Genomic DNA, 21508 nt, shown 5'->3' with positions numbered 1-21508 from the left:
CTGCTGTGGTTCTGGTTCCAACCGACCCGGAGCAGCGAGAAGCAGAATGTTCCGGAACCGTGAGCTGCGACGTCTCTCAGCGTTCCAGACGAAGAATTCCGAGAAAATTCCCCAAAAACCGAATTTATTCCCCCGGAGTCATCCTCAATCAACTCCATCCTGCCTCGCCGTACTTTCCCGTAGAGACGCCATGAAAACATCAAACCGTCGCCACGCCTGTCCTCTGTCCATGAAAACATCAAACCGTCGCCACGCCTGTCCTCTGTCCATGAAAACATCAAACCGTCGCCACGCCTGTCCTCTGTCCATGAAAACATCAAACCGTCGCCACGCCTGTCCTCTGTCCAGATGTGAAAACCTCATTTCAAATTTAAACTGGGAGATTTAAAGTGTGGTGAGAATTCTGGCCGTTCTGGGAGTTTATGCTGTACTGTAGGGTACATTCAGTGTACTGGACAGGCTCTGAGAGCAGCTGGTCTCCATGGCAACACACACCCCTGCTGAGAGCAGCTGGTCTCCATGGCAACACACACCCCTGCTGAGAGCAGCTGGTCTCCATGGCAACACACACCCCTGCTGAGAGCAGCTGGTCTCCATGGCAACACACACCCCTGCTGACAGCAGCTGGTCTCCATGGCAACACACACCCCTGCTGAGAGCAGCTGGTCTCCATGGCAACACACACCCCTGCTGAGTCTGTCATCTCTGATCTGCTGTTAAACCTTGATGCTGCTGTTTGGACTGCAGCGTTGGACTCGGTAGACCAGTCCCTCCTCCCGTCCCCCCTACTGTCCCCCTTCCTGTCCCCCCTCCAACACTGTGGGGACATTAAAGGCTCTTCTGGACTGGTTTCAATCCCTCCTCACTGGCAGCTCCCTGACCCGGTCCAGGTCCAGGTCCCGCCGGCTCCCTGACCCGGTCCAGGTCCAGGTCCCGCCGGCTCCCTGACCCGGTCCAGGTCCCGCCGGCTCCCTGACCCGGTCCAGGTCCAGGTCCCGCCGGCTCCCTGACCCGGTCCAGGTCTCTTTGTTTTTGTGCTGTGAGGCACTGGAGCCGTTGGTCCTTTATAAATGTCCTGTATAGATAAAGACGTCGACAAGACTGACTCAGCTCAGAGCTCACAGCGAATCACACACACACACACACACACGCACGCACGCACACACGCACGCACGCACGCACACACACGCACACCATCGGCATCAGCTGGCAGGCACAAACTAAAATTTGCGGTTGTGTCCTGATCCACTTCCTGTTCCTGCTGCCCGCAGATCACATGATCCTGCCCGTGTCCCTGGTGTTCAGTCATGTGACCATCGCCACGGGAAACATGACCTTCTACGACTGTGCCTCCGTCAGCCGCCTCAACCAGAGCTCCCAGTGAGACGCCCCGGAACATGGATGCAAACACATGCAGATGATGATGATGATGATGGTGGTGCTGATGAAGACGCTGTCCCCCTCCAGGTGTCTCGCCTGTGTCCACAGTCAGTGGAGGTGTAACTGGTGTCCTCTGGATCAGCTCTGCACTCACAGCCAGAGCTGCCCGACGCAACACCTGATCCTGAACCAGAGGGTGAGACACCTGTCTGTCTGTCTGTCTGACTGTCCCTCAGCTCACCCCCTCTGTCCTCTCTGTGTCTACAGGACTCCCCCGTCCCTCCCTCCTGTCCTCTGATCTTTGCCCTGCAGAGTTCTGCCTTAGTGCCCATGGGCCTGAGCAGCAGTGTGGTGCTGCGGGGTCGAAACCTGGACGTCTACACTGTGAGTGACGGAACCAGCTGCAGGACTGCTGCTCCTGCACACACCAACACGTGTGTGTGTGTGTGTGTGTGTGTGTGTGTGTGTGTGTGTGTGTGTGTGTGTGTGTGTGTGTGTGTGTGTGTGTGTGTGTGTGTGTGTGTTTCTCCAGGATGAAGCTTCCTACACATGTGTTGTTGAAATCGAGGGAATCCAAATCAACCTGACAGCACGAGTTCAAAAAACACCGGACAACACACACACCTTCACCTGCAGCCCACACCAGGTACACACACACACACACACACACACACACACACACACACACACACACAGTGAAAGTGTGCAGGTCTTGCAGTGAAGGTGTGTGTGTGTGTGTGTGTGTGTGTGTGTGTGTGTGTGTGTAGTTTCAGTTTCCTGTCAGTCAGCTGCAGCATCAGGCTCCAGTCTTCCTGCTAATTGGACGGCAGCGAGTCGACGTCACACCTGGACTGAGCCGTAAGCGTCTCAACTGTCCACCTGTCCCACAGTCCGTCTCACCTGTCCCACAGTCCGTCTCACCTGTCCCACAGTCCGTCTCACCTGTCCCACAGTCCGTCTCACAGACACAGTCATGTCCGTCCCGTCTGTCTGTCCGTGTCTCACAGTCCAGCTGTACGACTGCTCCGCCGGCCAATCGGATTGCTCGCAGTGCCGGGCGGTGCCTGAGGAGTACGGCTGTGTGTGGTGTGTGGGAGGCCCCGCCCCCAGCTGCACGTACAACCAATCGTGTTCCGGCGCCACCGCGACCGCCTGCCCGCCCCCTCGGATCACCGGGGTGAGTCCCGCCGCCGTGCGTCCCTCCGTCCCCCCGTACACTTGTTCCCCGTCCCTCCATCCCCCGTCCCCTTGTCCCCTTGTCCCTCTGTCCCCTGTCCCTCCGTCCCCCCGTCCCTCCATCCGTTTGCTTCCCCGTCCCTTTGTCCCCTTGTCCCCCGTCCCTTTGTCCCCCTGTCCCTCCATCCCCCTTCCCTTTGGCCCCCTGTCCATTTGTTCCCCCATCCCTTTGTCCCCTTGTCCCCTTGTCCCCCCGTCACCATGGAAACACTGACCCCGCCTCCCCGTCCGCAGGTGCTGCCGGTCTCCGGCCCGCTGGAGGGCGGAGTCCTGGTGACCATCAGCGGCTCCAACCTGGGCCTGAGCTACCGGGACGTGGTGGGCGGAGTCACGGTGGCCGGCGTGCCGTGTCCGCCGCGCCAAGAGGGATACCGGATCTCCACACGGTGAGCGAGGGCCCCGCTGGGCGGGGGGGTTTCAGAGCTGTGTGTTTATTGTGTGTTTTTGTGTGTACTTTGTGTGTTTTAGAGTTGTGTGTTTATTGTGTCTTTTGTGTTTATTGTGTGTATTGTGTGTTTATTGTGTATTTATTGTGTGTTTCAGAGTTGTGTGTGAGCTGCAGCCCACTGGGCAGCCGGGGGAGGGGCCAGTCTTGGTTACCGTGGGAACGACCCCTCCTGGGAGGTCCACTCAGACGTTCACCTACCAGGTAACTAACAGTAACTAACAATAACAGTAACTAACAGTAACTAACACTGAGTAACAGTAACTAACACTAACAGTAACTAACTCTGACCAACAGTAACTAACAGTAACAGTAACTAACTCTGACCAACAGTAACTAACAGTAACAGTAACTAGGGATGTCCCGATCCGATCACGTGATCCTGGACTCACTCGGGTCGACAGTTTCGTCCCGGTTTGGACTCGGTTGGATACAGATGTTTATTTTTTCTTTAATCTCCTGTTTAACCCATTGAAGCCGGGACGCATTTAGTAACTAACAGTAACTAACAGTAACTAACAGTAACGAACAGTAACTAACAGTAACGAACAGTAACTAACAGTAACATGACGGATCAGGGGAGGTTCTCAGTCCTGGTTCTGCTCTGTGTTCAGGATCCCCAGGTCCTGGATCTGGTCCCTGCTCAGGGTCCAGTCTCTGGAGGGACCAGACTGACCATCAGGGGGGTCCGGCTGCTGACCGGGCAGACCTCGGACCTAAGCGCCTTCCTGGGACCGCAGCCCTGCTACATGTGAGTACTGCTACTGGTACCAGTACCGGTACCGGTACTGGTACTGCTGCTGGTGCTGGTACCGGTACCGGTACTGGTACTGCTGCTGGTGCTGGTACCGGTCCATCCTATCTGGTATTGAATCTGACAGGATGGTAAATTACCCCCTCCCCCCCCAGTGTGGAGGAGGTCACCGACACCCAGCTGGTGTGCCAGACGGGTTCCGGTCGGACCGGCGACGTTCCGGTCCGGGTTCTGTTTGGGACGGCCGAGCGGATCGTCCCCAATGCGACATTCCGTTACCTTGACGACCCGGAGATCAGCGACGCCGCGCCGTCCGAGAGCTTCTACGCGTAAGAACCGTCCCGCCGCCGGTCGGCCGCCGCTTCCTGTCCTCACGCCGGACTTCCTGTCCTCACGCCGGACTTCCTGTCCTCACGCCGGACTTCCTGTCCTCACGCCGGACTTCCTCCTCGTGTCTTCAGCGGCGGACGGGTCGTCACGGCGACGGGCAGTAACCTGGACGTGGTGCAGCGGCCCGTCTTCTCGGTGTGGGTGGAGCCTGTGGAGGTGCAACGGGTGAAGCGGAGGCGGCGGTTGTCTCTCCTGACCGCCCGGCGGCAGCTGGTCTTCAACGGCACCATGGCAACGGTGAGACGCGGCGACCGGCCGCGGGCGAGGACACGCGTCCGTCCACTTCCTGTCTGACCCGCCGTCCTCCCGCCAGGTGTCGGAGCGCTGCTCCGTCCTGTCGCCCTCGCTGATGAAGTGTCTGACGCCCGCCGTGACGGCCGGCGTCCGGGTGAAGGGCGTCTGGTTCCAGCTGGACAACGTCCGGGTCCACTTCCAGAGCGTCAAGGTCCCAGAGCGCCGTCACAACGTCCTCCTGTCCCCGAGGGACAGGAAGTCACCTGGACCTGCAGGAACCAGGAAGTGGAGTTTACTCTGAAACTCTGTGTTTCAGGGTCAGAGCTTCCTGTACCACCCCGACCCGCAGCTCTACCCGCTGAACCGCGAAGCTCCGGAGGCACCGTACCGCTTCAAGCCCGGCGGAGTCATCGCCGTGGAGGTACCTGACCTCCGACCTCCGACCCCAGTCCACGACCTGACCTCACCTTGACCTCTGACCCCAGTCTGGGACCTGACCTCACCCTGAACTCTGACCCCAATCCGGGACCTGACCTCGCCCTGACCTCTGACCCCAGTCCAGGACCTGATCCCAGTCCAGAACCGACCTCACCCTAACCTCTGACCCCAGTCCAGGACTTGACCTTGCCCTGACCTCTGACCCCAGTCCAGGACCTGATCCCAGTCCAGGACCGACCTCACCCTAACCTCTGACCCCAGTCCAGGACTTGACCTCGCCCTGACCTCTGACCCCAGTCCAGGACCTGACCTCGCCCTGACCTCTGACCCCAGTCCAGGACATGACCCCAGTCCAGGACCTGACCTCGCCCTGACTTCTGACCCCAGTCCAGGACCTGACCTCGCCCTGACCTCTGACCCCAGTCCAGGACCTGATCCCAGTCCAGGACCGACCTCACCCTAACCTCTGACCCCAGTCCAGGACCTGACCTCGCCCTGACCTCTGACCCCAGTCCAGGACCTGACCTCGCCCTGACCTCTGACCCCAGTCCAGGACCTGATCCCAGTCCAGGACCGACCTCACCCTAACCTCTGACCCCAGTCCAGGACCTGACTTCGCCCTGACCTCTGACCCCAGTCCAGGACCTGACCCCAGTCCAGGACCAACCTCACCCTAACCTCTGACCCCAGTCCAGGACCTGACCTCGCCCTGACCTCTGACCCCAGTCCAGGACCTGACTTCGCCCTGACCTCTGACCCCAGTCCAGGACCTGACCCCAGTCCAGGACCAACCTCACCCTAACCTCTGACCCCAGTCCAGGACCTGACCTCGCCCTGACCTCTGACCCCAGTCCAGGACCTGACCCCAGTCCAGGACCTGACCTCGCCCTGACCTCTGACCCCAGTCCAGGACCTGACCCCAGTCCAGGATCTGACCTCGCCCTGACTGTTCAACTTAGTGCTGTTCCGAATGACGTTGTGGTTGTGGTTGTGGTTGTGGTTGTGGTTGTGGTTGTGGTTGTGGTTGTGGTTCTGGTTGTGGTTCTGGTTGTGGTTGTGGTTGTGGTTGTGGTTGTGGTTGTGGTTGTGGTTGTGGTTGTGGTTGTGGTTGTGGTTGTGGTTGTGGTTCTGACGGTGCTGTGCTGGTCTGGTGTCCCTCAGGGTCAGGACCTGACCAGAGCCATGTCCAGACAGGAGGTCCGGGCCACACTGGGGGACCAGGACTGTGAGGTGAAGACCCTGGACAGCACCCACCTGTACTGCGAGCCTCCGGAGGTCCAGCCGGCCAGCCTGGACCAGAACTCCCCGCTGCCGGGCCTCAAGGTACAGAACCCCCCCGGCTCAGGTCCAGACCCAGCAGGTCCAGACCCAGCAGGTCCAGACCCCAGCAGGTCCAGACCCAGCAGGTCCAGACCCAGCAGGTCCAGACTCGGGGTGTCGAGGTTCAGCGTCTCCTACTGGTGTATCTGGTTACACGTGACGTCAGAGATCAGTGAGGGGGCGTGTCTTCACCGTGATGTTTGGACCAATCAGAGCTCAGAGGAGCTCCCCCCTCTCTCCTCTCCTGTTCCTGATCCCGCTGACCCCGGGCTGTCTGCCCCAGGTGTTCATGGGAAACCTGCAGGTGGAGCTGGGCCGGGTCCAGTACGACAGCGACTCGCTGCTGCCCGCCGTGCCGCTGGCGGCGCAGATCGGTCTGGCGGCGGGGGCGGCCGTCATCATCCTGTCGGTGCTGGTGGTCATCCTGATGTACAGGTGGGCGGAGCCACGGCGCAGTCCTGCTGGAACAGGAAACGATTCTTCACACTTCCTGTCGCCTTTTTGCTTGTTGACCTTCAGCTGTGCTGTGTGTGTGTGTGTGTGTGTGTGTGTGTGTGTGTGTGTGTGTGTGTGTGTGTGTGTGTGTGTGTGTGTGTGTGGTGGTGGTGCGGTGGCGGTGGTGGTATGGTGGTGGTGGTGGTGGTGGTATGGTGGTGGTGTGGTGGTGGTGGTGTGGTGGTGGTGGTATGGTGGTGGTGTGGTGGTGGTGGTATGGTGGTGGTATGGTGGTGGTGGTGTGGTGGTGGTATGGTGGTGGTGTGGTGGTGGTGGTATGGTGGTGGTGTGGTGGTGGTGGTGTGGTGGTGGTGGTATGGTGGTGGTGGTGGTGGTGGTATGGTGGTGGTGTGGTGGTGGTGGTGTGGTGGTGGTGGTATGGTGGTGGTGTGGTGGTGGTGGTATGGTGGTGGTATGGTGGTGGTGGTGTGGTGGTGGTATGGTGGTGGTGGTATGGTGGTGGTGTGGTGGTGGTGGTATGGTGGTGGTGTGGTGGTGGTGGTGTGGTGGTGGTGGTATGGTGGTGGTGGTATGGTGGTGGTATGGTGGTGGTGGTATGGTGGTGGTGTGGTGGTGGTATGGTGGTGGTGTGGTGGTGGTGGTGGTATGGTGGTGGTATGGTGGTGGTGGTATGGTGGTGGTATGGTGGTGGTGGTATGGTGGTGGTGTGGTGGTGGTGTGGTGGTGGTATGGTGGTGGTGGTGGTGGTATGGTGGTGGTGTGGTGGTGGTGGTATGGTGGTGGTGGTGGTATGGTGGTGCGGCGGTGCGGTTGGCAGGAGGAAGAGTAAACAGGCCCTCAGAGACTACAAGAAGGTGCTGCTGCAGCTGGAAACTCTGGAGATCAACGTTGGAGATCAGTGTCGAAAGGAGTTCACAGGTACTGAGACCGGGAAGCAGCGGAACCCCGAACCCTGACCCTGTGCCCCTGAACCCTGACCCTGTGCCCCTGAACCCTGACCCTGAACCGTGAACCCTGACCCTGTGCCCCTGAACCCTGACCCTGAACCCTGAACCCTGACCCTGTGCCCCTGAACCCTGACCCTCTGACCCTAAACCCTGATGCTAAAGCAAAATGCTAACGATCCCCTCATGCTAACGCTGCTGCAGACGAGGTCCCTCAGACTGGTCTTGTCGTCCCGCAGACCTGATGACCGAGATGATGGACCTGAGCAGCGACGTGGGGGGGCCGGGGCTCCCCCTGCTGGACTACAGGACGTACGCAGAGCGGGTCTTCTTCCCCGGCCAGCAGGCGGCGCCGCTGAGCCGGCAGCTGGACCTGCCGGACTCCCGCCGGCCGACGGTGGAGCAGGGCCTGCAGCAGCTCAACAACCTGCTCAACAACAGGCTCTTCCTCACCAGGGTGGGTGTGGCTACTGACCGGCCACTGACCGGCCACTGACCAGCTACTGACCAAATACTGACCGACCACTGACCAAATACTGACCGGCCACTGACCGGCCACTGACCGAATACTGACCGGCCACTGACCGGCCACTGACCAAATACTGACCGGCCACTGACCGAATACTGACCGGCCACTGACCGAATACTGACCGGCCACTGACCGGCCACTGACCGGCCACTGACCAAATACTGACCGGCCACTGACCAGCTACTGACCAAATACTGACCGGCCACTGACCGAATACTGACCGGCCACTGACCGAATACTGACCGGCCACTGACCGGCCACTGACCGGCCACTGACCAAATACTGACCGGCCACTGACCGGCTACTGACCAAATACTGACCGGCCACTGACCGAATACTGACCGGCCACTGACCGAATACTGACCGGCCACTGACCGGCCACTGACCAGCTACTGACCAAATACTGACCGACCACTGACCGGCCACTGACCGGCTACTGACCAAATACTGACCGACCACTGACCGGCCACTGACCGAATACTGACCGGCCACTGACCAAATACTGACCGACCACTGACCGGCCACTGACCGAATACTGACCGGCCACTGACCGGCTACTGACCAAATACTGACCGGCCACTGACCGAATACTGACCGGCCACTGACCGGCTACTGACCAAATACTGACCGGCCACTGACCGAATACTGACCGGCCACTGACCGGCTACTGACCAAATACTGACCGGCCACTGACCGGCCACTGACCAGCTACTGACCAAATACTGACCGACCACTGACCGGCCACTGACCAAATACTGACCAAATACTGACCAAATACTGACCGACCACTGACCAGCTACTGACCAAATACTGACCGGCCACTGACCGGCCACTGACCAGCTACTGACCAAATACTGACCGACCACTGACCGGCCACTGACCAGCTACTGACCAAATACTGACCGGCCACTGACCGAATACTGACCGGCCACTGACCGGCCACTGACCGGCCACTGACCAAATACTGACCGGCCACTGACCAGCTACTGACCAAATACTGACCGGCCACTGACCGAATACTGACCGGCCACTGACCGAATACTGACCGGCCACTGACCGGCCACTGACCGGCCACTGACCAAATACTGACCGGCCACTGACCGGCTACTGACCAAATACTGACCGGCCACTGACCGAATACTGACCGGCCACTGACCGAATACTGACCGGCCACTGACCGGCCACTGACCAGCTACTGACCAAATACTGACCGACCACTGACCGGCCACTGACCGGCTACTGACCAAATACTGACCGACCACTGACCGGCCACTGACCGAATACTGACCGGCCACTGACCAAATACTGACCGACCACTGACCGGCCACTGACCGAATACTGACCGGCCACTGACCGGCTACTGACCAAATACTGACCGGCCACTGACCGAATACTGACCGGCCACTGACCGGCTACTGACCAAATACTGACCGGCCACTGACCGAATACTGACCGGCCACTGACCGGCTACTGACCAAATACTGACCGGCCACTGACCGGCCACTGACCAGCTACTGACCAAATACTGACCGACCACTGACCGGCCACTGACCAAATACTGACCAAATACTGACCAAATACTGACCGACCACTGACCAGCTACTGACCAAATACTGACCGGCCACTGACCGGCCACTGACCAGCTACTGACCAAATACTGACCGACCACTGACCGGCCACTGACCAAATACTGACCGGACACTGACCAAATACTGACCGGCAACTGAACAAATACTCACCAAATACTGACCGGACACTGACTGGCAACTGACCAGCAACTGACCGGCCGGTTAGCATTATCACCACCAGCTCCATGGAGCGTTAGCTCCATCAGCCACTTCGTCAGTGAGCCGGTTGCTTTCGTCCAATCACAGAGCCCCAGGTTGATAGGATGTAGTTAGGATGACTCACTGAATGCACTCATAGCTGCACCGTTAGCATTAGCATTAGCCAAAACTGTTTTCCTGAGTGAGTCAGCCTAAAGCTAACTACCAACCAGCTGATGTTACAGCTAACTACCCACCGGTTCCCTCAGTGACCCGGTGTGACCCGGTTCCCTCAGTGACCCGGTCTGACCCGGTCCCCTGTCCCTGTCCCTGTCCAGTTCATCCACACCCTGGAGGCCCAGCAGGGGTTCTCGCAGCGGGACCGGGGCTTCGTGGCGTCTCTGCTGACGCTGGCGCTGCACGACAAGCTGGAGTACTTCACCGAGGTGATGAAGACGCTGCTGCAGGACCTGGTCCAGCAGTACGTCGCCAAGAACCCCAAGCTCATGCTGCGCCGGTGCGTAAATCCAGCACACCCCCAGTCCGGCGGGCGGAGACCCGGCCGGTCCTGAGTCCCTGCTGTCTTTCAGGACGGAGACCGTCGTGGAGAAGATGTTGACCAACTGGATGTCCATCTGTCTCTACTCCTTCCTCAAGGTAGCCGTGTCCCGCGTGTCTGTCTTTCCTCCCGTCCCCGCCTCACCCCCCGGTCTGTCCCCCCGTCTCCGCCTCACCCCCCGGTCTGTCCCCCCGTCTCCGCCTCACCCCCCGGTCTGTCCCCCCGTCCCCGCCTCACCCCCCGATCTGTCCCCCCGTCCCCGCCTCACCCCCCAGTCTGTCCCCCCCTCCCCGTCTCACCCCCCAGTCTGTCCCCCCGTCCCCGCCTCACCCCCCGGTCTGTCCCCCCCTCCCCGTCTCACCCCCCAGTCTGTCCCCCCGTCTCCGCCTCACCCCCCGGTCTGTCCCCCCGTCTCCGCCTCACCCCCCGGTCTGTCCCCCCGTCCCCGCCTCACCCCCCGGTCTGTCTGTCCCCAGGACGTGGCCGGGGAGCCGCTCTACATGCTCTACAGAGCCATCAAGTACCAGGTGGACAAAGGCCCGGTGGACTCGGTGACGGGGAAGGCCAAGAGGACGCTGAACGACAGCCACCTGCTGAGAGAGGACATCGACTACAGCGCTATGGTGACGCCCCGGACCGCCCCCCCCACCTGTCCCGCCCGCCTGGACAGCGTCTCACGTCTCTCTGTCCCCCCAGACTCTGACGGTCCTGGTGAAGAACGGAGTGGAGGTCCAGCCGTGTCCAGTCAAAGTCCTGGACACAGACACCATCACACAGGCGAGGACCCGTCCTTCTCTGTCCTGTCCGTCTGTCTGTCCGTCTCTGTCCTGTATCCCTGTCTCTCATCTGCCTGTCCTGCTCCAGGTGAAGGACAAGATCCTGGACCAGGTCTACAGGGGGGCGCCGTTCTCCCAGAGACCCGCAGCGGACAGCTTGGATTTGGGTATGTCCCCTACCTGTCTCCCCTGTCCCCTGGTCCCGTCCCCCGGTCCTGTCCCACCTGTCCCCCAGCCCTGTCCCACCTGTCCCTCGGTCCTGTCCCACCTGTCCCCCTTGTCCCCCAGCCCGTGTCCCCTGTCCCTTGGTCCTGTGTCCCCTGTCCCTTGGTCCTGTCTCACCTGTCCCCCGGCCCTGTCCCACCTGTCCCCCGGTCCTGTCCCACCTGTCCCCCGGCCCTGTCCCACCTGTCCCCCGGTCCTGTCTCACCTGTCCTGTCCCCGTCCCGTCCCGTCCAGAGTGGCGTTCGGGCCAGGCGGGTCACCTGACCCTGTCGGACGATGACGTCACGGCGGTGGTTCAGGGCCGCTGGAAGCGAATCAACACGCTGCAGCACTACAAGGTAACGGCCTCGGCCAATCGGAGCGCGGCGCGGCCTCTGGCCCCGCCCCCCCGCTGACCTCTGACCCCGTCTGTCCTCAGGTTCCGGACGGAGCCACGGTGGCCCTGATACCCCGCTCGCAGGGTTCTGGAGGCGGAGTCAACCAGGTGTTCCAGACCGGAGAGAGTAAGAACAGCTGATCCAGAACCCGTAGAACCCGGACCCCAGACCCAGAACTCTGTAGAACCCGGACCCCAGACCCAGAACTCTGTAGAACCTGGACCCCAGACCCAGAACCCTGTAGAACCTGGATCCTCCCCCTGCCCCTGATCCTGTCCCTGTCCCTGTCCTGCAGAGACGCCCATGCTGGAGGGCGAGGAGGACGAGGGTCTCCGTCTCTGGCACCTGGTGAAGAGCATCGAGGACCCGGATCTTCCCAAAACCCGCAAGAGCAGCCTGAGGGAGCGGGAGCGGGCCAAGGCCATCCCCGAGATCTACCTGACCCGCCTGCTGTCCATGAAGGTGGGACACACCCACCACCCGTCCCCCGCCTGTCTGTCCTCCGCCTGTCTGTCCTCCACCTGTCTGTCCCCCTCCTGTCTGTCCTCCGCCTGTCTGTCCTCCACCTGTCTGTCCTCCACCTGTCTGTCCTCTGCCTGTCTGTCCTCCACCTGTCTGTCCCCCTCCTGTCTGTCCCCCTCCTGTCTGTCCTCCACCTGTCTGTCCCCCGCCCGGCCGTTCGTCACCTGTCTGTCTCACCTGTCTGTCTGTAGGGGACACTGCAGAAGTTTGTGGACGATGTCTTCGTGGCCATCCTCAGTACGAAGCGTCCTCCTCCCATCGCCGTCCGCTTCTTCTTCGACTTCCTGGACGACATGGCCGAGAGACATGGAATCGACGACCCGGAGACCGTCCACATCTGGAAGACCAACAGGTGAGGACCACACCTGGACAGCGTCTCGCCCAACGTCCTGTCTGTCCCTGACTTGTCATGGACCTGTCTTCCTGTCCCTGACCTGTCTCTCGTTCTCTAACCCGTCCCCGTCCCCGTCTCCAGTCTCCCTCTCCGGTTCTGGGTCAACATCCTGAAGAACCCTCAGTTCGTCCTGGACGTCCAGGTGACGGACAGCATCGACGCCGTCCTGTCCGTCATCGCCCAGACCTTCATCGACTCCTGCACCACCTCCGAGCACAAAGTGGGACGGGTAGGACACCTCCGCCCGTCTGCCTGTCTCCACCCGTCTGTCTGCCTGTCTCCACCCGTCTGTCTCCACCCCCCTGTCTGTCTCCACCCGCCTGCTGTGACCATGTGACCTCACGCGGAGCTTCTCGTCCAATCAGGACTCTCCGGTCAACAAGCTGCTGTACGCCAGAGAGATCCCCCGCTACAAGCAGCTGGTGGAGAGGTGAGTCCAACAGGTGGCCCGTGGTCCCAAGCCGGTCCCCGCCGGGTCCAGCGTGGTCTGAAGGAGCAGCAGGGACGGAGAACACAGAACATCTCAGCCTGTCTCAGTCCAGAGACACCTGGAACACCTAGAACCAGGGTGCGCAATAGGCGGTCTGTGGTCCACATCCAGACCTGGAACACCTGGGAGGTCTCAGCAGGACGGGATGTCCTCAGAGGGCTGCAGCTGTGGACGGATGGGTTCTGAGTCTCGTCCATAGATTGTAAATAAATGGACAGAGCTGTCCTGACGTCCCCCACAGCGTCCCAGATCCCGTCCTGAAGACTCCAGCGAGTCCAGCAGGACGGCTCCATGTTGAACATTAGAGTGTGATTGGTCCAGCCCGTCATGTGACCGCATCACGTGGCCAGAGGGGGCGCTGTGATCGGGCGATTTATGCAGAACTTGAACTCATCAAATAAAATCAGCAGATGATTGATGTTAAACTCAGAGACTGGTGAAGCAGCAGGTGGAGAACCAGGGACAGAGACCAGGACCTGGTCTGGACCCGGGACTCTATCTGTCTCTCTGCTCTCTGAACATCGGCATCTTTGAATGGTTCCAATGAGACCAGGGCTCTTTTTAAAACCAGCATCATCGCCCCCTGCTGGCATTTCCCTGGAATTACAGCCTTTCTGCACTTCTTCATCTGTGTTCGAAACCGCAGACTTACCTCCTACTCACACTAACTTAGTGAGTATGCAGAGTGTTCACACTGGCAGTATGCGATTTTGAGTATACGAGAAGTTCCCGGATGCATACTGCATTCGCCAGAAATGTTGAGTACACATCGTGTGTTCACTACTCATACTGAAATTACCCAAGATGCAACGCGACGGACAGCGGTTGCACCAGACAGAGCTTGCGCCGCCTGGCGGCCGGCGGGTGTGGTGGGGGGGCTGGCCCCGCGATCTGGGTCCGGCCCCGGAGGGTGTGAGAAACTCTGCGCTCGCCGGCGGGCCCGCCGCTGGGGTGCCGCGCTGCACCGGGGGGCCCGGGGGTCCGCCACCGGACCTCCGAAACCGTCTCGGTGTGACTCCCGGGGCGGGCCGCTCCGTGGGACCGCTGGGTGAGACGGCGCGTCTCGGCCCCGCTGCCGAGCGGGTCGGCGGGGAGCCGGTCGGAGTGGCGGGGGCGGCCGGCGGCGTGATCCATGGTCGCCCGCCACCAAAGCCCGACCGGGCCCGGAGGCCGGGCCGCCGGGTCGGGGGACCCGACCGCCACGGCCACGGCGCTGGGTGCCGTGCCGGGCGGGGGCCCCGGGGCGGGTCCGGGGTTCCTGTGTGCTCTGCTTCTCTGACTCCTCCTGCTGGAGCCGCTCACCGCGGCTGGCTCACATATCGCCGAATTCGTCCGAACAAAATCATAAACGGCTGGAATTTGGACAAATAAACGACACACTCGGCTCTAAACCACCACTTTGTCGCCTAATTTTAAAAAAATCTGGATGAAGTTGTACATTTGAAGAGTTTAGAGCTAAAGTGAAATCAGCTTTAGCAGGTCGATTTCGGCTCGGGGAGGAGTGCAATGCATTGTGGGTTATTATGTAGTATGCTGTAGTGTAAACGCTTTGCATACTGTCTGATGGACTGAGTCAGCAGGATGCAGGATGGATAGTATGAGTATGGAAGGATGTAGTAGGCAGTGTGCGGTTTCGAACACAGCCACTGATGTGAGCGGAGAGGCGGAGCCTGCGGGACACTTCCTGAAACCCGAGACGCTTCTGGACCGAAACGTCTTCAGTTTGATTTTTGGCCCAAATCTGCCGCCGTAGAAAATCCTCTGCTTCCTGTTGCCATGGAAACAACGCTCACTGTCACTCTTCTACTGTGTGTGTGTGTGTGTGTGTGTGTGTGTGTGTGTGTGTGTGTCTGCAGGTATTACAGTGACATCCACAGCGCTGCGTCCGGCTGCTACCAGGAGATGAACTCCACCCTGACGGAGCTCTCAGGGGTCAGTAACACACCAGGTGTCTGTGATGTTGTCCACATGCGACTGTAACTCCTCCGTGTGTGTGTGTGTGTGTGTGTGTGTGTGTGTGTGTGTGTGTGCGCGCGCGCGCGCAGAGTTTTGCCTCGGAGATGAACAGTCTGGTTGCTCTCCATGAGCTCTACAAGTACATCAACAAGTACTACGACCAGGTACCACACCTACACCCACACCGCTACACCCACCGCTACACCCACATTAGGCCAGTTTATCAGACTAGTTTTGAACAGGTTCAGGACTAGTTGGAGCTTCAGGCTGGTTTGGACTGGTTTAGCTGGTTTAGACTGGTTTAGCTGGTTTGGACTGGTTTAGACTGGTTTAGCTGGTTTGGACTGGTTTAGACTGGTTTAGACTGGTTTAGACTGGTTTAGACTGGTTTAGCTGGTTTGGACTGGTTTAGCTGGTTTGGACTGGTTTAGACTGGTTTAGACTGGTTTAGCTGGTTTGGACTGGTTTAGCTGGTTTAGCTGGTTTAGACTGCCGTAAACCCTCTTCTAGTAGGCGGGGCTAGTACTGGTCTCAGCTGCAGCTGCACCAGGCTTTAGTGGAAGGAGGCGTGTATAAGAGAGACGCTGACATTTTAAAATGAGCAGAAAGATCTTTTGTGTCAGTTTTAATTCAGTAAAATCTTCTGAGCTCATTTATTTTTTCAATCGATGTGAAAGAAACTAAATCTCAGCATCGAGTTTCATGTTCTCTGTCCCTCCGCCATTTTTACTTGGATGCGTGTAATACACACAGTGGCCACACCAGGAGGACTGGCGCTGTAGCCCAGACTACTGTCAGGACAGCGCCGCAGCATGTACTATAACTACCGTAAACCCTGTGATACTGACTGTATTCCGTTAAACCCGTCTCCTTTAAAGGAATACTCCACCCAAAAAACGATTTGGCCTCATTTTCTACTCACCCTCCTGCTGAGAAACACTCTGGAGCACTTTTTTGACGTTTCAAATGCAGTTGGAGATGTTTGGGGATTTTCGTTGTCAACAAACAGGGGTCGACAGCGCCCGACAGAAAAAACGGTCCATAACGTCCACAAAACGTGTCCATTTTCCTTCATACTGCTCGTCCGCTGTAATCCAAGTGTCCTGAGCGCGTAACGTCCATAATTAATTCTTAACGAGGTCATTTAGTACATTTTAAGAGCCCAAACAGGGCACTCTCTACTGCTCCAGTGCACGTCTGCACGCAGCCTGAACTACGGAAGCCGCGGCAGACCAAGCAACACGCTTGCGCGCTTTCAGCGACTACTTTTCTAAATTGCAAGCGTAGAAGAAGAAGTTCCGCTGTTTATATTCTGCTGAGTGACCGAGCTGTGGACAATCACAAAAGTGATTGGCTGCTGTTTTAAAGCTTTGAATTCGGTGTCCTGCTGAAAGGGCACAAGCGTGTTGCTTGGTCTGCCGAGGCTTCCGTAGTTCAGGCTGCGTGCAGACATGCACTGGAGCAGTAGAGAGAGCACTGTTTGAGCTCTTAAAATGTACTAAATGACCTCGTTAAGAATTAATTATGGACGTTACGCGCTCAGGACACTTGGATTACAGCGGACGAGCAGCATGAAGGAAAATGGACACGTTTTGTGGACGTTATGGACCGTTTTTTCTGTCGGGCGCTGTCGACCCCTGTTTGTTGACAACGAAAATCCCCAAACATCTCCAACTGCATTTGAAACATCAAAAAAGTGCTCCAGAGTGTTTCTCAGCATGAGGGTGAGTAGAAAATGAGGCCAAATCGTTTTTTGGGTGGAGTATTCCTTTAAAGGAGACGGGTTTAACGGAATACAGTCAGTATCACAGGGTTTACGGTAGTTATAGTACATGCTGCGGCGCTGTCCTGACAGTAGTCTGGGCTACAGCGCCAGTCCTCCTGGTGTGGCCACTGTGTGTATTACACGCATCCAAGTAAAAATGGCGGAGGGACAGAGAACATGAAACTCGATGCTGAGATTTAGTTTCTTTCACATCGATTGAAAAAATAAATGAGCTCAGAAGATTTTACTGAATTAAAACTGACACAAAAGATCTTTCTGCTCATTTTAAAATGTCAGCGTCTCTCTTATACACGCCTCCTTCCACTAAAGCCTGGTGCAGCTGCAGCTGAGACCAGTACTAGCCCCGCCTACTAGAAGAGGGTTTAAGGTCAGGATGGAAAGAAAGTCAGGAGGTATGAAGTAGAGGTTAAAGGTGAAAAGTTTAGAAAGACGTCTTGAAGTCTCTGTTGAGCTGTGATTGGTGGACTGGAGCTCAGGCTGACGGCGTCTGTCCCTGGTCTCAGATCATCCTGTCCCTGGACGAGGACAGCTCGGGACAGAAGATGCAGCTGGCCTACCGCCTGCAGCAGGTCGCCGCCCTGGTGGAGAACAAGGTCACCGACCTCTGAGCAGGACACGCCTCCAGAGACACTGACTGGACAGCTGTTACACTGTCTTCCTGCTGAGTGTGTGTGTGTGTGTGTGTGTGTGTGTGTGTGTGTGTGTGTGTGTGTGTGTGTGTGTGTGTGTTTTTATAGTCAGACTCAGGTCTTTTGATTTCCTCGCACAGCCGCAGTTAAGCTAATGTCAAAGTAAAGTTGAATTTAGCCAACTGATCCTGATCCTGATCCTGATCCCGTACCCAGACCCGGACCCGGGTCATGGGCCTGTGTGGGACCACGACAATCTACCAGTCCTCTGGAGGACCAGCCTTGCTCCTGCCGCCTTGCACTACGTTTCCCAGGGTTCCCTGCGGTTCCTGCCTGGCCCCCTTGAACCGCGGCCCGGACCTCGGACCGGGTCTGGGGTTCAGGAACCAAACGCAATAACAGATTCAGAACTAGGGGGCGTAGGAGTCCGGTTTCAGTGTGAGTCCGGGTTCTGGGCCTTCTGACCTCAGACCGGACCGGCGCCTGATGGGCCGGGTCCTTCGAGTCTTCCTCAGTTCCGGGTTGGGTCCAGCTTGGCCCACCTGGACTCCTCAGGTCTACATGGAAGCAGGTTCTGATTGGATCTCCAGCCGATCCAGCAATAAATCCCGGTTCTGTGAGCCGGTCTTCAGTTTGCTTGTTTTGCTCGTCGGTTGAAAACTTTGGTCTCCAGGTTCAGCTCGGAGACGACGTCCTGGGGTCCAGGAAGTGGACCAGCAGGTCCCTCGGGGATCTGATCGGCCACCTTGGTCTCCGCGCCAACATTCACCACGTCCGACAAAACGGACACCGTGACCGGGAACCCAGACCTGGAACCCAGACCGGGAACCCAGACCGGGAACCCAGACCGGGAACTGAGACCTGGCCGACATCCTGCAGGTCTTTGGAAGCTCCTGCTGACAAAAGGCTGGATTTTACCTCCACTTTAGACGATGATGGTTTCTTATTTGTCAGTGTGACCGGTTCACAAACAAACAAACAAACAAACAAACAAACAAACAAACAAACACACACAAACAGTCAGACAGTCAGACATGCTCACTGAAGTTTGTTAAGTGTGGAGAGCAGAAGAGCGTCTTGAAGTCGGACTCACACTGAAACGTTAAAATTAAACCTGCTGAACCAAGAAAAACCTGAAGAACAATCTGAAGTGTGTGTGTGTGTGTGTGTGTGTGTGTGTGTGTGTGTCACTAACTTATTGTGTGTACATACTGTAAGTCCTGTTTATACTTATTTATCCGGCTGTGCCTTCAGTCCTGCAGCTTGGTGGCGCTGTCTGTTCAGACAGAAGCCTTATTGAAAGTGTGTCCCGGTGCATGATGGGAAGTCCCGTTGCATTATGGGAAGTGATGGGAGGATCCCATCTTAACTTATATTGAACCAGAGGAGAGGAACCTAAATGATGCACTCAGAAACCTGATAAACTGCGAACCTCCGAGAGCACGGCGAGACGGGCCGGTTACCGGTTCACACTAACCGTTGACCCCTGAAGCTGTTGGGACTGTCTGTTGGGACCAGGTGTTGGGACCGGGGGTTGGGACCGGGGGTTGGAACCATGACTGCAGCGTTCTGTTACCCAGAGTTCAGTGCAGAACCAGCAGGGAGCCGTCAGTGCGGCTAGCCCTTCACCGCGGCCACAGCTAGCATAGCCAGAGCTCCGTCTGTCACTTTATGTTGGTCAGACCAGTTCAGGTTCAGACCCGGACCTGAGCTGCTTCCCAGTGGGCTTGTCCTCCTGGCAGAGCGCCGCCCTGCTGGCCGTCCTCAGAGCGCCGCCCTGCTGGCCGTCCTCAGAGCGCCGCCCTGCTGGCCGTCCTCCTGGCAGAGCGCCGCCCTGCTGGCCGTCCTCAGAGCGCCGCCCTGCTGGCCGTCCTCCTGGCAGAGCGCCGCCCTGCTGGCCGTCCTCCTGGCAGAGCGCCGCCCTGCTGGCCGTCCTCAGAGCGCCGCCCTGCTGGCCGTCCAGCCGGCTGAATCCGAACCACCGCTCCATCTCAGTGTTCTGAAGACGGAACATGAAGAGAACCAGTAATGGTTCCAGGACACAAATGGCTGGACGGTCCAGGTCACAGGGTCAGAATCCCAAAGCCGGGTCTGGGTCCAGTCTGAGGACGGAACTTGGTGGAGTGTCGGGACATTTGGGTTCAGCCTGGGACTGTTCTGGACCCGCTGTAGAAACGAGGCCTTCAGGACTATCTGGAACCCTCGCTGACAGGTTCAGGTTCCGATCCGGATTGTCTCGACAGCCCTGAGACCGCGGCTCCTGGACTCTGCTGGCCTGTCCTCCCACTGTGAGTCCCAGATACTCCTCAATGCCTTGAAATCGTCCTTGATTCCACCGATATTTCAGGGTTTCAGCTAACATGATGTCCAGAACCGTCCAGAACCGTCCTGGGTCCGCGTGACTTTTTCTGGACTGCCACCTGGCAGCCGGTCTCAGATCTGAAAACCTCAGGACCATCCAGGACTTTGTGACAAGTCTTTGTATGATTTGCCCAGGACCATCCTGGACTGTCTTGAACTGTCTCCGACTGTCCCGGACCGTCCCTGAAAGAGTCCAGATCTTCCAGTGCTGCTTTGAGGTTTGCTGAGTTTTCAGGACACGTTCTAGACTTCCTTTGATCTTCTTGAAGGTTCTTGTCCTTCACCCTCTTGGAACGTCTCAATCTCTGGTGGACTTCAAGAGATTCTCCGGAGAGAATTTGTCCCTGGTCTTCCAGAAACCTCCAGGAGTGTCCTGGACGTTGCGGACCTGTCCTGGTCTGTCCTGATGGGACTTGTCCTGGCCCTTCCCCAGCAGGCGGTGAGCAGATGGACTGGGTGTCCTCTGGGTGTCCTCTGCTCCGGAGCTGAGCCAGACTTGTGCCCCTGGTCTTGCTGAGTCCGGGTCCTGCCAGCTGGTCTCAGCTCCGGGACTTTCTTGCTCCTGTCTCTCTGGACGTCCTCGGAGCTCCTCTCTGTGTTTTTGCCTCCTGTGTTTGACCGTAGTGTAGTGCTCTGCATGCCAGTGACGATGACGATGATGACGATGATGATGATGATGATGACGATGATGATGATGATGACGACGATGATGATGATGATGATGATGACGATGATGACGATGATGATGACGACGATGATGATGATTCATGGTGCTTCTTGTACTTTTTTTTCTTTGCCTCTGTTTAAAGATGGTGGGCGGAGCTTGTGCTCTGCTCGATTGATCCTCAGCTCTTATTGGTCGATCTCAGTACTCGGATAGATCCTCGGCTCTGATTGGTCGATCTCTTTTCTACAAGGGAAGGAACTCTTAGGGGTTTGTATAAGTGAGCTGTTGTCTGATGAAGCGCAGACTGTTTTCTACCGACTGTACAGTTTGCTAACGGTGTAAATGTGCCTGTACATAAATGTGAGGATGACGATGCTGAGGAAGAGTTTGTCTGCAACACAAAGTGTTTCTACGGTGACGCCCAACAGTTTGTATCCTGTACAAATAAAGTCTAATTTTAACAGTTCTTTACCGTGTCCCTCTGATGAAGCAACACACTGTCCACACACTGTCCACAGGCTGTCCACACACTGTCCATAGGCAGTGGGACAGTCTCGAACCGAAAACACCAATAATGATCTGCACTGTTATGATTTACTGTCCCGACCACAGACAGGTTCTTGAGCTCATCATAGACCAGAGACCAGGTTCTAGAGCTCACCATAGACCAGAGACCAGGTTCTAGAGCTCACCATAGACCAGAGACCAGGTTGCAGAGCTCACCATGTACCAGAGACCAGGTTCTGGAGCTCACCATAGACCAGAGACCAGGTTCTGGAGCTCACCATAGACCAGAGACCAGGTTCTGGAGCTCACCATAGACCAGAGACCAGGTTCTGGAGCTCACCATAGACCAGAGACCAGGTTCTGGAGC

At 57.7% G+C, this 21508-nt stretch overlaps 2 protein-coding genes across 4 annotated transcripts in view; both read left to right on the top strand.

Annotated features, from left to right (window-relative positions):
• The window catches only part of LOC115408433 (plexin-B1-like), a 36849-nt gene extending 15749 nt beyond the window's left edge, over nt 1–21100 (top strand). The window contains exons 8-38 of one of the 2 annotated variants that reach the window (XM_030119196.1): nt 1272–1380; nt 1468–1576; nt 1648–1764; nt 1913–2026; nt 2148–2238; nt 2388–2557; nt 2851–3002; nt 3160–3265; nt 3676–3812; nt 3971–4144; nt 4277–4442; nt 4519–4650; nt 4756–4860; nt 6039–6200; nt 6481–6632; nt 7471–7571; nt 7837–8054; nt 10231–10409; nt 10483–10549; nt 10928–11074; nt 11148–11228; nt 11316–11394; nt 11687–11790; nt 11871–11955; nt 12125–12291; nt 12543–12703; nt 12827–12974; nt 13111–13175; nt 15092–15167; nt 15281–15355; nt 17481–21100. In XM_030119196.1, the coding sequence (XP_029975056.1) occupies nt 1272–1380; nt 1468–1576; nt 1648–1764; nt 1913–2026; nt 2148–2238; nt 2388–2557; nt 2851–3002; nt 3160–3265; nt 3676–3812; nt 3971–4144; nt 4277–4442; nt 4519–4650; nt 4756–4860; nt 6039–6200; nt 6481–6632; nt 7471–7571; nt 7837–8054; nt 10231–10409; nt 10483–10549; nt 10928–11074; nt 11148–11228; nt 11316–11394; nt 11687–11790; nt 11871–11955; nt 12125–12291; nt 12543–12703; nt 12827–12974; nt 13111–13175; nt 15092–15167; nt 15281–15355; nt 17481–17585 (3854 nt within the window). In that variant the 3' untranslated portion in view covers nt 17586–21100. Of the gene's footprint in view, nt 1–1271; nt 1381–1467; nt 1577–1647; nt 1768–1909; nt 2027–2147; nt 2239–2387; nt 2558–2850; nt 3003–3159; nt 3266–3675; nt 3813–3970; nt 4145–4276; nt 4443–4518; nt 4651–4755; nt 4861–6038; nt 6201–6480; nt 6633–7470; nt 7572–7836; nt 8055–10230; nt 10410–10482; nt 10550–10927; nt 11075–11147; nt 11229–11315; nt 11395–11686; nt 11791–11870; nt 11956–12124; nt 12292–12542; nt 12704–12826; nt 12975–13110; nt 13176–15091; nt 15168–15280; nt 15356–17480 lie in introns of both variants that reach the window. The other variant, XM_030119195.1, reaches the window with a different exon arrangement.
• The window catches only part of LOC115408444 (natural resistance-associated macrophage protein 2-like), a 918259-nt gene that overhangs the window by 375003 nt on the left and 521748 nt on the right, over nt 1–21508 (top strand). The window lies entirely within an intron of this gene.

Source organism: Salarias fasciatus, chromosome 20 (genome assembly GCF_902148845.1).
Source record: "Salarias fasciatus chromosome 20, fSalaFa1.1, whole genome shotgun sequence".
NCBI lineage: Eukaryota > Metazoa > Chordata > Actinopteri > Blenniiformes > Blenniidae > Salarias > Salarias fasciatus.
The sequence above is the reverse complement of the archived record's forward strand: the minus strand, read 5'-3'. Positions and strand labels throughout refer to the sequence as shown.